Consider the following 13970-nt stretch of genomic DNA (forward strand, 5'->3'; position numbering starts at 1 on the left):
GTGAACAGTGAGAGCACATTATAGTTTAACTAGCCTATGGCTATTACAATTTTTTTCGTGGTAAATGCAAAAATGGCTGTATATGTTTCATCTATGTATAATTCGTGTACGAATCGTGCTTTTCATTCGAATCTTTTCAATGAATCGGTTGACCTGGAGAGAGTCGCTGTTTAAAATCTGCCATACTCTACACAAAGAAAGTTATTTGAAAGAATGTTTAACCAAGCATATCTCGGCCCCTATTGATTAGTAGGGAAAAAATACTATGGGCTATGGGAGGTGAGTCGAGAGTGGCGAGAAATTCTTCCAAATATATCTTCCTTTGTGTACAACAAGACAACAAAATAAATGTATACGTTTGGAACAACTTATGGATGAGTTAATGATGACAGAATGTCTATTGTTTGGGTTTACTATCCCTTTAATGACTGAATAATAATGTTCAAATGAGAATCAACCCTGCAACAAATTAAATTGATAAAGATGAAATCACAAATACATGTTCGTTCTTCTTTTTTTTCCTTTTTTTTCTTCTTCTTTTTTTTGCGGCTTTGGAACTACCTCCCCAGTGAGCTGAGAGCAGTACAGAGCCTGGACCGTTTTAAAGCAGAAATGAAGAATTTTCTATTCAGAAAGGCTTTTATTTGTTGATTGGTTTTATTATTCTATATTTTTACTTGTTTTTATTAATTTTTGCTATTTTCCCATGCAGCACTTGAGATTCTTCAGAATGAAAAGTGCGTTATAAATAAAATCTATTATTATTGTTATTATTAAATACAGATTAATCGATTTAACGTTGCTTTTTTAGACCATGTCTGATATGTTATAACGTAAATGAATCACCGAATCAAAGAACCGATTCGCGGAAATGAGTCACCAGGGTCAGCGTATGATCTGATAGGGGGCAGTAATCGCGGTCTCTTTCTACAACAACAGCAGAAGCTGAAGAGGAACGCTTGCAACGTCATGTGATGACGTTTTATGAGTAACGTCAGAGGAAGTTATTCCAGTAAATTCGCGTTAACTAACAAGTTAAAACCTTAGAGGCTTTATCCACTCCAACATTAAAAACAGAGCAGTTTTTAATCAAAGCGTCAACCTTTTCCCACCAGCACGATGATGATGATGGACGAGGATCAGCCCAGGACATTGTAAGTGCTGCTGTAGTTTAGTCGGCCGCTTTGCGAAGCCAAACTCGTGTTTAAACACGTTTATTAAAGCGGCGCACAGGTCGCAAGCACAGCACGTCAAACTTCACATAACCAGCTCAAGAGCACTAGTCTGTTATTTATTGTGTGTTATTTATATGAAGTGTTATATGGACGCCCATGCTTTCAGTGTCTGCAGCACAAGCCGGCTAGACAAACACAAAATTGGGGCAGCGGAACCGAGCTTAGCAGAGGGCTCGGTGATGAATATGCTGTTTGCTTTAACCCTGATTTAATTCATCCAGTTATATCCACATGGCTGAACTAATCTGTCCCCATTGTGAGTAATTACAGTGCAATAACGTTAGAGGCTTTTGCTAGCACACAAGTTCCGTTGGTAGCACTAGGTTTCCGTTACCCATAGAGCTAACTACTAAAAAGCGCTTAAACGTTATTATATCCCCCACAGGGCCTTAATGAGGCGTTTCTTTGGTGTAAAAGCTTGTATATAAAATACAGTATATTTGCTAGGCGTCGTTTATATCTCGTATACAGCTTTTGGATCACATTAGCTGTTCGCTCTCGTGCGCTGAAAACGTGGCAGAAATGAAACCCCGCGGAATGTTTTGCTGGCGTGGGAGATGGAGGAAAAACGCAACGCATTGACCGTGTTTCTCAGTTGGCTGTGCTCTCCTGTGTTTTTAGGTATGTCGGGAACCTCTCCAGGGACGTGACGGAGGCCCTCATCCTGCAAGTGTTCTCCCAGATCGGACCCTGCAAAAGCTGTAAAATGATAATTGATGTGAGTTGAAAGAACATCTGAAATCCAGGGATCCCACAGTCCAAAAAAACGGGGCAATATTTTTAAATGGTGGTTTTTCAGGCATGGAAAAGTATTGCATGTTAGTTTGAATTTTTATTAACCACAAATATGTCCATAAGGCTTAATATTCTACTATTTTCAGGTCTAGCTATTGCTCTTTAATTGTTTTTGTTTTTTTGTTTTTTATTGATGAATCAGTTTACAAAATTATTTGTGATTTGATTTAACAGCTGACCATTCTGCAAAAATCTCTTTCAATTCATTTGTGGTTACAGGATAGGTTATGGAAATTCACTGATCAAAAAAAGAGTGGAATCCTTGGAAACCTACAACTTACCAAGAGCAGTGTTTGAATGTGTTAATTTGGTCTTTTTTTTTCTTTTTTTTAGACGGCTGGAAATGACCCATACTGCTTTGTGGAGTTCTATGAGAACAGACACGCCGCTGCAGCTCTGGCTGCCATGAACGGCAGGAAGATCTTAGGAAAGGTAAGATATATCTTGTAAACCAGCAAAAATAAACTTGATGTGATTCGAAATAAAGCTTCACCCATCAAATGTGGTGTAAGAACTATGGTAATGCTGTTTACTAGGATGACACAATGTTTAGTTAGCACATTTATAGTGTATTTATAGGTACATCACGTTTAGGTTTTTTAAAAATTCCTTCATCTCATCAACTATCTACAGTATACAAATAAAAATTCTAATTTTAAAGACTTCTGGTCCGTTTGGACCAGGCCAAATAAAGGCTTTTTAAGAAATGTAAGAAGCTGCACATCTGGGACTGCACAGTAAGCAAGTCAAATCTAGTCATGTGTTTATTGTAAATGCTCATAAAGTAAAGCTTACGGATTTGTTAACATGGTAATATGCATTTTAAATATTGCTGAGAATTTTACGGCTGTATTGGTAGTTATAAGCAAAAATATTTTCCCAGAAAAGTCCTTGCAACAAACCAAAACCCTTCATTTGTCCAGTGGAGTGCGTCATTACTCTCATGTTCCAAACTTCACAAAGCATGTGAGAACGTGGCACATCCTTTTTTTTTTTTTTTAGTCATCTTTTGGCTAAAAGTTGTCCTTTTTTTTCCTCTCCCTCAATTTCTGTTAACACAGAGCCTTGCTTTATCATCTACACCTGTACCAGGCCTTCAAATTTAGCAAAGCCTTGGCAAAAATATATTCAGTGCAAATATTTTATCCTCAACAGGTAATGAAGGACCTTTTGAAGAGTAATACAAGTTGATAATATCACTCTGTTGTAAGTCTCTTGCTATTTAGACTCTCTTACTATCAAGAAAATAATTCCAGAGTTTTTTATTTAAATAGTCTCTCTTTCTTTGAGCTTGAATGTTCACCAGGGTTTGTTTTTTTGTTGTTGTCATTTCTTCTGCATTTGGAGGCTCACCATTTTATGCGGCTAAGTAAGATGAAGTTGACGGGTTATGCTGACGTTTGTCTTACTCTTCCCGGTCTCTACTCTGCTTTCTCTCATAGGATATGAAAGTTAACTGGGCCTCAATGCCAAGCAGTCAGAAGAAAGACACAAGCAGTAAGTGTCCTCTTTATGAGACCGGGTTTATTTGGACCTTTGGATATTGTTAATGGATCCATGTGTGAAGCATGATTTTATTTTTGTCTAACTGTTTCCCCTACAACCATCATTGTAGATCACTTCCATGTCTTTGTTGGTGACCTGAGTCCAGAAATCTCAACAGATGATGTCAGAGCAGCCTTTGCTCCATTTGGAAAGATATCGTAAGGAGACTATAGTATTGTGTAATTCAAGTGTTATTTAAAACTCATTAGAGCTGGATTGTCTTAACATTCTGATTATTTTGGTGCAGTGATGCCCGCGTGGTGAAGGACCTGGCCACAGGCAAATCTAAAGGATACGGTTTCATCTCCTTCATTAATAAATGGGTAAGTGTTCATGTTATTCGTTAACCTGTTGAAGTGCAATAGTCCGACCTTGGGCTTGACGTCACTTTGACCTTTACATTTACTATATACACTATGGTTAACAATTATACATAATTTAGGTGTTCATGTCAATATAGTGTCTTTTTGATGCAAAATCAAAACGAACTTCATACCGGTGATATAAAATGAATTGTGTTTGTCACAATTGGGTAAACTGTCCATGACAAGAGTCCAATGGAAAACATCCCACAGCACTTTTTTGACCGCAAAAGCATTTAAATCAGTAAAATATTGAGATCCATTGTTTACCTCAGATTTTTTTCTAAACAAGCTGCCTTCCATCATTGTTCAAGAAGTTATGCAATCTGAACACCGTATAAGTTGTAAAACCATATGATAGTGTACAGTATACATTACAATTTACAAACTAATAGTTTAATGTGTATAATTTAATTTATGATCCCGTCTCAAGTTTTTTTCCTTTTCTCCATAATAGTGTAATTTTTGTTCATATTATCAAAGCGGCATCAGTTTTGGACATCTTTTGAGAGGACTAGGCAGTCATTTAATCTGTAATCAGCCATCCACTGTCTTTGTGGTAAAATCTTGGAATAGAACCTTTAAGCCAAAAGTGTACTTCATTATTATTATTTTTAATAACATGAATGTGCACAGCTTTGCAAAATATTTCTTTTGACACATTCAGTATGCACATACTTTTCTGATGACGAAGTTTGCGTCATGCTATGTATGCTGAACCTCCCGTACGCGTAAGAAGTGAAATACTTTGGCCTTTAGCCAATGCGATGATGATGATTCCAACAACGAAACATATTTTGCTGGACGGTAATACCGCCATTAATATAGCCATAGAAGTCAGAGTAGCATAAAGGAAAGAAAGATTCCGACCACATGCGTGATGTTTATCTTCCATGTGTTTTATGATTATGGACGGCTGTTTATGTAGCATGATTATTTATGGAGCAGCGATGCTAATCGAATATCATGTTTCTCCCCCTAAAAAAAGTCGTTTTGAAGCAAGCGTGATGTATTCTTAATGTGTTAATGTCTTCAAGCCATGCAATGGATTAGGTAGGCTAGTTGTTTGAGTTGTAATTAACCAAGGGTCCAAACAACTGAAGGTCCTCCAAACAATTTATTTTTACTAAACATAAGATCTTCTTTGTATTAACACCACATTTAAAGTACATTGAATAAGCAATTAATAAGATCCTGGTTGATGTGTGATGATCTTCCAGCGGTTGTGTATGTCAAAGTAACTGTAATGGCTTTCTCTAGCCCTCCGATCATTTTGTTATGAGGGCAGAAGATCCATGTGGATGTTTTTAGAAAAGGCACTAGTCATAGTGTGAACTTTTTTTTTTATCACCCTTAAACTAGAAACAGAAGTTCTTTAGACTTGTTGATTTGAGCCCACTGTTTTGTGCAGCAGCCATATTTTCTAATGATTAAAAGTTAAAAAAAAAAACATTTTCATACCAATTTACTTCAGCTTCTATAACTTTTAAATGTAATTTTTTTATATATACATTAAATAATTAAATATAGCTCAAATTGTCTTTTTTCAAAGGATACCACAACTATGCACAAAGACAACCATTTGAGTTCAAGAATGTAATTTTCATTGTGTGGGCTCAAATGGGGTTGCAGTTCAAGAGGCTAAGTGCCAAAATTAATCTCAGCTCCAATAGGTTAATATGAATGTAACTTTGTGCTTTATGGCTTTTTGTTATTGACAAGTTTGATTGGTTTTGTTTTAATTCATAGGATGCAGAAAGTGCTATTCAGCAAATGAATGGCCAATGGCTTGGAGGAAGACAGATCAGAACAAACTGGGCCACGAGGAAGCCATCAGCTCCCAAATCAAACAATGAAGGTAAATCAGTTTAAACCTTTATAATTTGACAGTTTCTTTAGTCTCTAATTTCTTGACCATCTATTATGGAACTAAGTAGCTTTTTTAATCATGTCATGTTTATTCTAGTCTAAAATGTTCTCTATCTTTTTTATATGAAGCATCCAGCAGCAAACACTTGTCCTATGAGGAGGTTCTGAACCAGTCGAGTCCTAGCAACTGCACTGTGTATTGTGGTGGCATTGCTTCTGGCCTTTCAGGTTTGTACAGATGTCTAAATGTTGTAAATGTTTATTTTTATTTTTATATGATCTCTTAATTAAGACCTAATCAAAAGTTTTGCGCACCGTTTTAGTGTGTCATTCAATTTAAAGGTCTTTATGCGGGGCTAGATAAAAATATAGGTGAACCTTTTAAATGCATTTCAATATAATGCAGATCTTATATGGAGTCAGTATGACGTTTGAATGCATTTTTCCTCATCCACTGTAGATCAGCTGATGAGACAGACATTCTCTCCATTCGGCCAGATAATGGAGATCAGGGTTTTCCCAGAGAAAGGCTACTCATTTGTGAGGTGCGTCATATCACTACTCTAAGACTTGAAATCCTTCCCCTATGCATATACGTGACAATTTTGCATGTTTTTCAGATTTGATTCTCATGAGGGTGCCGCCCATGCCATAGTGTCTGTAAATGGGACCTGCATTGAGGGCCACACTGTGAAGTGCTACTGGGGAAAAGAAACCGCTGATATGAGATCCATGCAACAGATGCAAATGCCCCAGGTACCCCTTTTCTACACCTCTCAGAAACATGTTTTTCCTCTGCCCTATTGCACACTCCTGTAAACTCACGTACGGTTTCGTCTTGTCCACAGCAGAATAAACCCACCTATGCGGCCCAACCTTACGGACAGTGGGGTCAGTCATACGGCAACGGTCAGCAGATGGGTCAGTATATGCCTAACGGCTGGCAGATGCCAACTTACGGCGTCTATGGGCAGGCCTGGAATCAGCAGGGATATAAATAAGTACATATGTGGCTGACTAATCCCTCAGTCCGATCATTAAACCCCACTTCAGTGTGGCATCTGCCCAATGGGACTCACCATTACACCGGTTCAGGGGTTGTTGAAAGGGCTGCATTCAGCCCACTGTACATTATACTCAGACCATTAACTTGGAAGGAATCCTGTCTTTGTCTTTTTTTGTTTTAGGCCCCAGGAATATTTTTTTTTTTCTTTGGTCAGATTTTCTTTTAAAAATACTGCATTTCGGGGACTTCAATTGTCTAGTTTTGCAACAGATGGAATGTCTTTTCAATGTGTTGAATCTGCAGGCTTAATTTAGCTCACCTCAAACGGTGTAGAACGTTTGAGGTCTAATATACTGTATTCTTTGTATGGAGTTCTTGTCTAAACCTGATTTGTTCACGAATATCTTTAAATTTTTGTTCTATCAGTACGGCTATGCTTTATATTATATTTTTACAAAAAAGCTTTCAAGAATTGAGACTTGTGATCCTGTTAATCAAATATAAAATATTTTATCTCGTGACGCCTAATGATAAAAGGTATTCTGAATATATAGAGGAGATTATTCCGTGGCCTTGAATACGTGAGGTTTCAGGAACTTCTTGATAAAGTTTTGGACACAATTACTAAAGCTTTTAACAAGTTGTATTAACACAGAGATGCAGAAAACATGCTTCCTTTTTGTTCAGTTTAAACGTTAGACTATTCATTTTGTAACATGGGATTGTTAGCTCAATTTTTAAAACGTTTTGTTTCATGTTTTTACAAAATCACGTTTGCTCGGATCAGTTGAGGGTGTGACAGCACAGCGGCTAATCGGCGGGAACGGCAGTGCTGTAGCATCTTTGTAAAGATTTTTGTAATTCTGTGTAAAATGAGGTTGTGAATTATTTCTTTAAATCTTGTAAATTCAGGGTTTGTTGAACATCTGTAATGTAATAATGTTGCATGGACATTCTGAGCTCTGTTCTTGTTACAATCTCTTGTGAAATCCATAAAAAGGTGTTCATTAGAGTTGCTGAGGTTTTTTTTTTTTTTTTTTTTTTTCACTGCTTTCTCCCCATACTTCACCCTCAAGAGTCACTGTTGAATTTACAAGCCAAAGACATTGACAACAATGAAGCAAGATCTTGCATGCTTCCATCTTGCTGTATTGAACCGGTGATTGTAATGTCAGTGTTTTCGAGAGGTGTAATATGAAAAGGTGAAGAAATGCAATCCTGGGTTTCAGCCGCACGCTCGAGTTGCTCACAACACCTATTTTCCTGGACAGTGTTTTCCCCTCCTCCTGTAATTCTTTTTTTCTTACTGGGCCCAAAACTGAGTCATGCTAAAAAATAGATTGAAAATGAGCAACTGCCTTTTTTTTCCTTTAATTTTTCTTCTTTGTCATGTAAATTTATCAACATAGTTATTTAATGTCACTTTTTTTTCTCTCTAACTGGGATTTTTTTTTTTAATTTGTAAAAAGCTAGAGAGGTTTATTGTTATTTTTAAAACGCCCCGATTATATGCTTCCATCTAATGTTGTTCTATTTACTCTTTCATGTGTAAAAACACTTAATAATAACCATTCAAAACTACTTTCAGTTGTCTGGAGTGTTCAATGAAATATTATTCACCAGTATTTCTTTTCAGTTGTGTGCTTCATGATGCTTTTTGTGAAAGATGACGGATCAGTTGGGGGAGAGTGTGCTAAGATTTGGTCCTTTTACTCAAGTGAGAGAATACATCATGTAGAATACAATAATGGCAAATTAGGAAAAGGTGTTCTGGTCATGTTTTTAAAACATTAAATTCTGACTGAGAAAATATAATGTTCTGTTTAATATAATATATAAAATTGGTAATGAATGATTGCTGCCTCCTTTTAGTTTTGTGATGCTGAAGTAGCCTCTCAGGGACAATGTAGGGGAAAATTCTTGATCATTTTCTTTGTGAGGTGAGCTTCTTTCAATGTCACATACAGCAGTGCTTTGTGTAAAAACCAGATAGTAATAATAATGGTTCATTCTTTGTTTAAAGATGATAAATGCATAATTCAAGTGATATTTTTTTTGTTTAACTGTTTTTTATATTCTTAATATTCTTAAGAATTTTGTAGTACTATACAGTCTGTGTATTAAAAAGGTTTATTGGAGACATTTTTATTTTACACATATACACATTTTATTTTAGACAAAATTTTTATGATTGGAGAATTCTGTCGGACTGGTGTGCTTTGTTTTGGGTGACTCTTTGCTCTCAATAAAGGTTCCACAACATTGCAGTCTGCTTTATATATCGTTAGTTCACCACAAAATGGCAATGTAAGATTTGTAAAATGTATATATATATATATATATAAACTTGCCCTTTTTTTCTTGTAGGGCTCAACTTCTCATTCTGTATAAGCTATGTTGCCTTTATGGCATTATAATACCCATACACCCCTCCAAATAATTGAATTCAGGTGTATAAAATCAAGCACCTAGACATGCAGACTGATTCTTCAAACATTTGTGAAAGAATGAGTCACTCTCAGGAGCTCAGTGAATTGAAGCGTAGTATCGTGATAGATTGCCATCTTTGGAATAAATCCATTCATGAAATTTCCTCACTACTAAATTTCCATGGTCAACTGTTATTGGTATTATAACAAAGTGGACGTAATTGGGAACAACAGCAACTCAGCCATGAAGTAGTAGGGCACATAAAATCACAAGGCACACTGCAGAAGTCACCAACTTTCTGCAGGGTCAATAATTACAGACCTCCAAACTTTGTGTACATTCAGATTAGCTCAAGAACAATGCGTAGAGAGCTTAATGGAATGGGTTTCCATGGCAGAGACGCTGAATCCAAGCCTTACATCAAGCGCAATGCAGAATATCAGATGCAGTGGAGTAAAGTGCGCCACCACTGGACTCTAGAACAGTGGAGATGTGTTCTCTGGAGTGACCATAGGATAGGATAGGAACTCTTAATGCTTCTGCATACCAAGACATTTTGGACAATTTCATGCTCCCAACTTCATGGGAACAGTTTGGGGATGGCCCCATCCTGTTCCAACATGACTGCACACCAGTGCACAAAGCGAGGTCCATAAAGTCAAGGATGAGCGAACCTGACTGGCCTGCACAGGTTCCTGACCTCACCCCGATAGAGCACCTTTGAGATAAATTAGAGCAGAGACTGCGAGCCAGGCCTTCTCGTCGAACATCAGTGCCTAACCTCACAAATGTGCTTCAAGAAGAATGGTAAAAAAATTCCCATAAACACACTCTTCAAGCTTGTGGAAAGCCTTCCTAGAAGAGTTAAAGCTGTTATAGCTGCAAAGGGTGGGCTAACTCCATATTAAACCCTATGGATTAAGAATGGGATGTCATTAAAATTCATCTGCATGTAAAGGCAGATATCCCAAAACTTTTGGTAAAGTATAGTGTGTCTTGAGCTTCAGTAATGTTGCCTAGTGCCTACATCTCCAACTTCTTATTCTCCTGCAATGACGGTTTTAAACACAGCTAAAATCCGGTTTCTTCGGATTTTTGGTTTAAAAAAATATTTACATGGGATAAAATGTGAAGTCTGTGTCCAACAGCATCAGATATGTGTTCACACTGAAATATTCCAACAACATGAGCACTTCAAGTACTTTAAATATATCTTTATTTAGCTGAAAAAACAAAAGTGTGTAATGTTGGACATGCACTCATGCAGCTTTCATTTCTCTATCAGACTCTAATGTTGGAAGACAAAACTACCCTCCCAAAATTAATTTACCAAACAGAAGAGTATAGTGAGTAAAAAGTGCATAGTGTATAGTAGTACAGTAGGGACTCTATATTGAATGTATGTCAATTCATGAAAAATGTGTCCAATATGCAAATTTAATTAGCAGAAATATTTTTCAGTTTACAGAGTAGAATTTCCATAATCAGCACACAGTGTTTGGAATGCTGTGACCTCCCTTTAAAAATATGTTCTTAGTATACCGGTATAAAAAGCAGGCTCTACCTCTCTACCTCCATTTTCTATACACAAGCTGTTACACCAAAGTTGGCCACTAGATGGAAATCTCACCTAACACTTTGATGGTGTCATCCTAAATATTCTTGAATTTTTCTGAATGAAAACATATTCAACAATGGGCAAGAATATCATAGAGAAAACCAACACAATCAATATTTCCTTAATTGTGTTGATAAGAACAGAATATACTGTGCAATAAACATTTACTATTTATTTCCAGCCTACATCACAAGTCAAATTGTTCTACAGTAGGCCCTGCCCTCTTCCAGTCATATTCTTGAATAGCTTTGAGTTTGAGGTCAAAAAGGACACAATAACATTTGAGTAACATTTATATGTTTAAAAGGTAGTTAGTGTATGGTTTGTACAGTATAAAAACCATTACGCCTATGGAAAGTCCCCATAAAACATGGAAACACTACATCACACACTCTCTGAATCCAGCCATTAAGATATGCCATGCACAGAATTCAGCTCATTTACCTGGATAGTACAAGAGATCATTCAAGATCTCTCATACAAATGTTCTCACTTTTGACAGTTATGATGTATTGAGAGTTTTAGAGCTGACGTTAGACAGAGAGAAGAAGGAGCAAGTCATGGACAGATTTGATTTATGTCAGTTCTGATCTGCTCAGTAACTCATCTGCTGACATTTTTCTCTCTCTCTCTCGCTCTCTCTCTCTCTCTCTCTCTCTCTCTCTCTCTCTCTCTCTCTCTCTCTCTCTCTCTCTCTCTCTCTCTCTCTCTCTCTCTCTCTCTCTCTCTCTCTCTCTCTCTCTCTCTCTCTCTCTCTCTCTCTCTGCTGTTGAGAGAGGAGCTGCCCTCATTTATCAGACTGTCAATCCAGTCTTCTGTTCCACACTACTGCTCTGACACACTGACTGATGATGGTTTGCACTAAAGACACCTTGTTCTCAGCAACACACACACACACACACACACACACACACACACACACACACACACACACACACACACACACACACACACACACACACACACACACACACACACACACACACACACAGGTTTGTTTAACTATATTAGTGAGGACATTACATAGACTTCCATTGATTTTATATCAGGTTAATGATATTTTCTATCCCCTAACCCAACCCCTTAGCCCTAAACCTGCCATCACAGAAACATGTGCAGAACAACAGATTTAAATAAAAACATGTTTTGGCTGATTTAGAAGCCTTTTAAACTAGTGAGGACCAGTCCAATGTCCTCACTAGTGGGTGATTTTCATGTTTTACTATATAAGTGATGACATTTGTGTAGACAAAACAGTGAGGATATAAGATTAATTATATTTTCGATTATGTAACTTCTACTCCTAAAACTATACCTCTCATAAACAATTTTAAACTTTATATTTTCGATTTATAAGCCTTTTAACCAGTGAGAAACAGTCAAATGTCCTCGCTCAGTTGTCATAATATTTCAAAATTAAGGTGATGCTGATGCTTCGGGGGAACCAGCCAGAGAATATGAGTGCGCAGATTAAAGTGAGAGAGAGAGAGAGAGAGAGAGAGAGATATGTGTTACTGCTGTCCAGGAGATTCCTCTCCATGTAGCCGTGTGTTTGAAGGCTGAATCCGCACATGTGTGACAGCTCACAGCAGAGGCTGACACAAAATAAACACGTTACAGTAATTAACCTTGACAGGCTCAATGCGGCCGCCAGCAGCAACTTACTCCTAATGATACAATTAATTTATAATTAAGGCACACTGTCTAACCAGAAACAGAGAGAGAAAGAGAGAAAACTCATTCTCAAATAGCCTGTCTCATTCATATGGTCACAAAGCCAACATTTGGTTTTATTTACAAACATGCATGACGCTCAAATTGTATAGGCTAATGTACCACATCTGACTGACGCGTATTGAGCAGGTAACCTTATGCTATACGTTCGTCAATGACTCGACAGACATTTGCGTTTCTGTTTTTACAGTTGCGACTGTGAGTGACTGCATAACTGGACTGTGTGGTCAATGTTTGCCTGCTGGTAGATGACATAACTACACCAGCTGGATCCCAAAAGTACCTTTCTCCGTTGATTACCATTTAAAATTAGCTGTGTGTGCTCACTAAATAAATGGATGTTCCACTAAGTGTAGAGAAAAAGTCGATATTCTGTTTTCTTTGCTCTAATACTCAGTCTTGCATCTGATACTTGCCTTTTAGTGATCCCTCTGCTGGTGAAACAAGGCATTACACTGGACTGTATTGCGGGCCATTTGTGGCATGATGTGTTTATTGACAGTTTCTAGTGCACTATAAAAGCCATTCTTGAGAGTGAACCTTTTTAAAAGCCTATGAATCGAAGCAAACCAACAGCACTTTTCCCTTAAACTCTCATCTCTGCTACCCATTGTCCTTTCACAGAACGCAAAGCTCCAACCCATAATTCCCACCTCTCTCACGCTAAGTTCACAGAGGATTTTTTTTGTTTCTGTAAAGGCCAATCACACTGTTCATCATATCTGCTTTATAAATGTAATATTTATTGTGGAGCATAAGGATTCATTAGTAGTCTTCAGAGAAGACAGTTTTATCAGACCATATGGCCCTGTCTGTAGAACACACACATTCCATCTGTAGGATGCCTGTAAAACGCACACCCACATGCATTGCCATCCTTCTGGGGACAGGGTTTATCAGGACCACACACATTCTGTCTAACAGACACATGGTCAGTGTCAGGTTAACACAAGCCTTTACTATCAGAGTCCAGAACAGTTTTTTTCTACTTTATGTAGACAAATATGGAATATATGAGTCATGTGCATCTAGCCTGACTAGCCAGACCCACATCAATTAAATTTGCTGCCGCTAGGGTGCGTCTAGATTTCTATGCTAATGTGCATCAGAATTGCCTGGCATAAACATATTTGTCAAATATTTGTCAAGAATATCATGAATCACAACAATACATTCCCACAGTGTTATTTATTTAGGCCTATAGTTTTTTTTATTTATATTTTACATTAGTTTTTATGTATATTTTTTCAGATTTCATTGTAATTTTACTTTCTTATTTTTAAATTTGAATATTTTTTTTACCTATTTCAGCTAGTTGCCAATGCATATTACTTATATTATATACATAGTTTTTTTCATATTTAATTTATTGTTGA

General features: G+C 37.2%; 1 protein-coding gene across 2 annotated transcripts; it reads left to right on the forward strand.

The window, feature by feature from the left end:
• Nucleotides 1-945: 945 nt before the first annotated feature.
• Nucleotides 946-8393, forward strand: tia1l (cytotoxic granule-associated RNA binding protein 1, like). Of its 2 annotated transcripts, none has more exons than XM_067439062.1 (11): nucleotides 946-1154; nucleotides 1857-1953; nucleotides 2364-2462; nucleotides 3473-3527; nucleotides 3646-3733; nucleotides 3823-3898; nucleotides 5687-5795; nucleotides 5936-6034; nucleotides 6267-6351; nucleotides 6427-6562; nucleotides 6655-8393. In XM_067439062.1, exons 1-11 carry the CDS (start codon nucleotides 1120-1122, stop codon nucleotides 6805-6807), a joined length of 1032 nt encoding a protein of 343 aa, XP_067295163.1. In that variant the 5' UTR covers nucleotides 946-1119; the 3' UTR covers nucleotides 6808-8393. The 2 variants fall into 2 exon arrangements, with proteins under 2 accessions (XP_067295163.1, XP_067295164.1); XM_067439063.1 differs by having other exon boundaries at nucleotides 6658-8393.
• Nucleotides 8394-13970: the final 5577 nt, after the last annotated feature.

This window comes from Pseudorasbora parva, chromosome 3 (assembly GCF_024679245.1).
Source record: "Pseudorasbora parva isolate DD20220531a chromosome 3, ASM2467924v1, whole genome shotgun sequence".
NCBI classification, from domain to species: domain Eukaryota; kingdom Metazoa; phylum Chordata; class Actinopteri; order Cypriniformes; family Gobionidae; genus Pseudorasbora; species Pseudorasbora parva.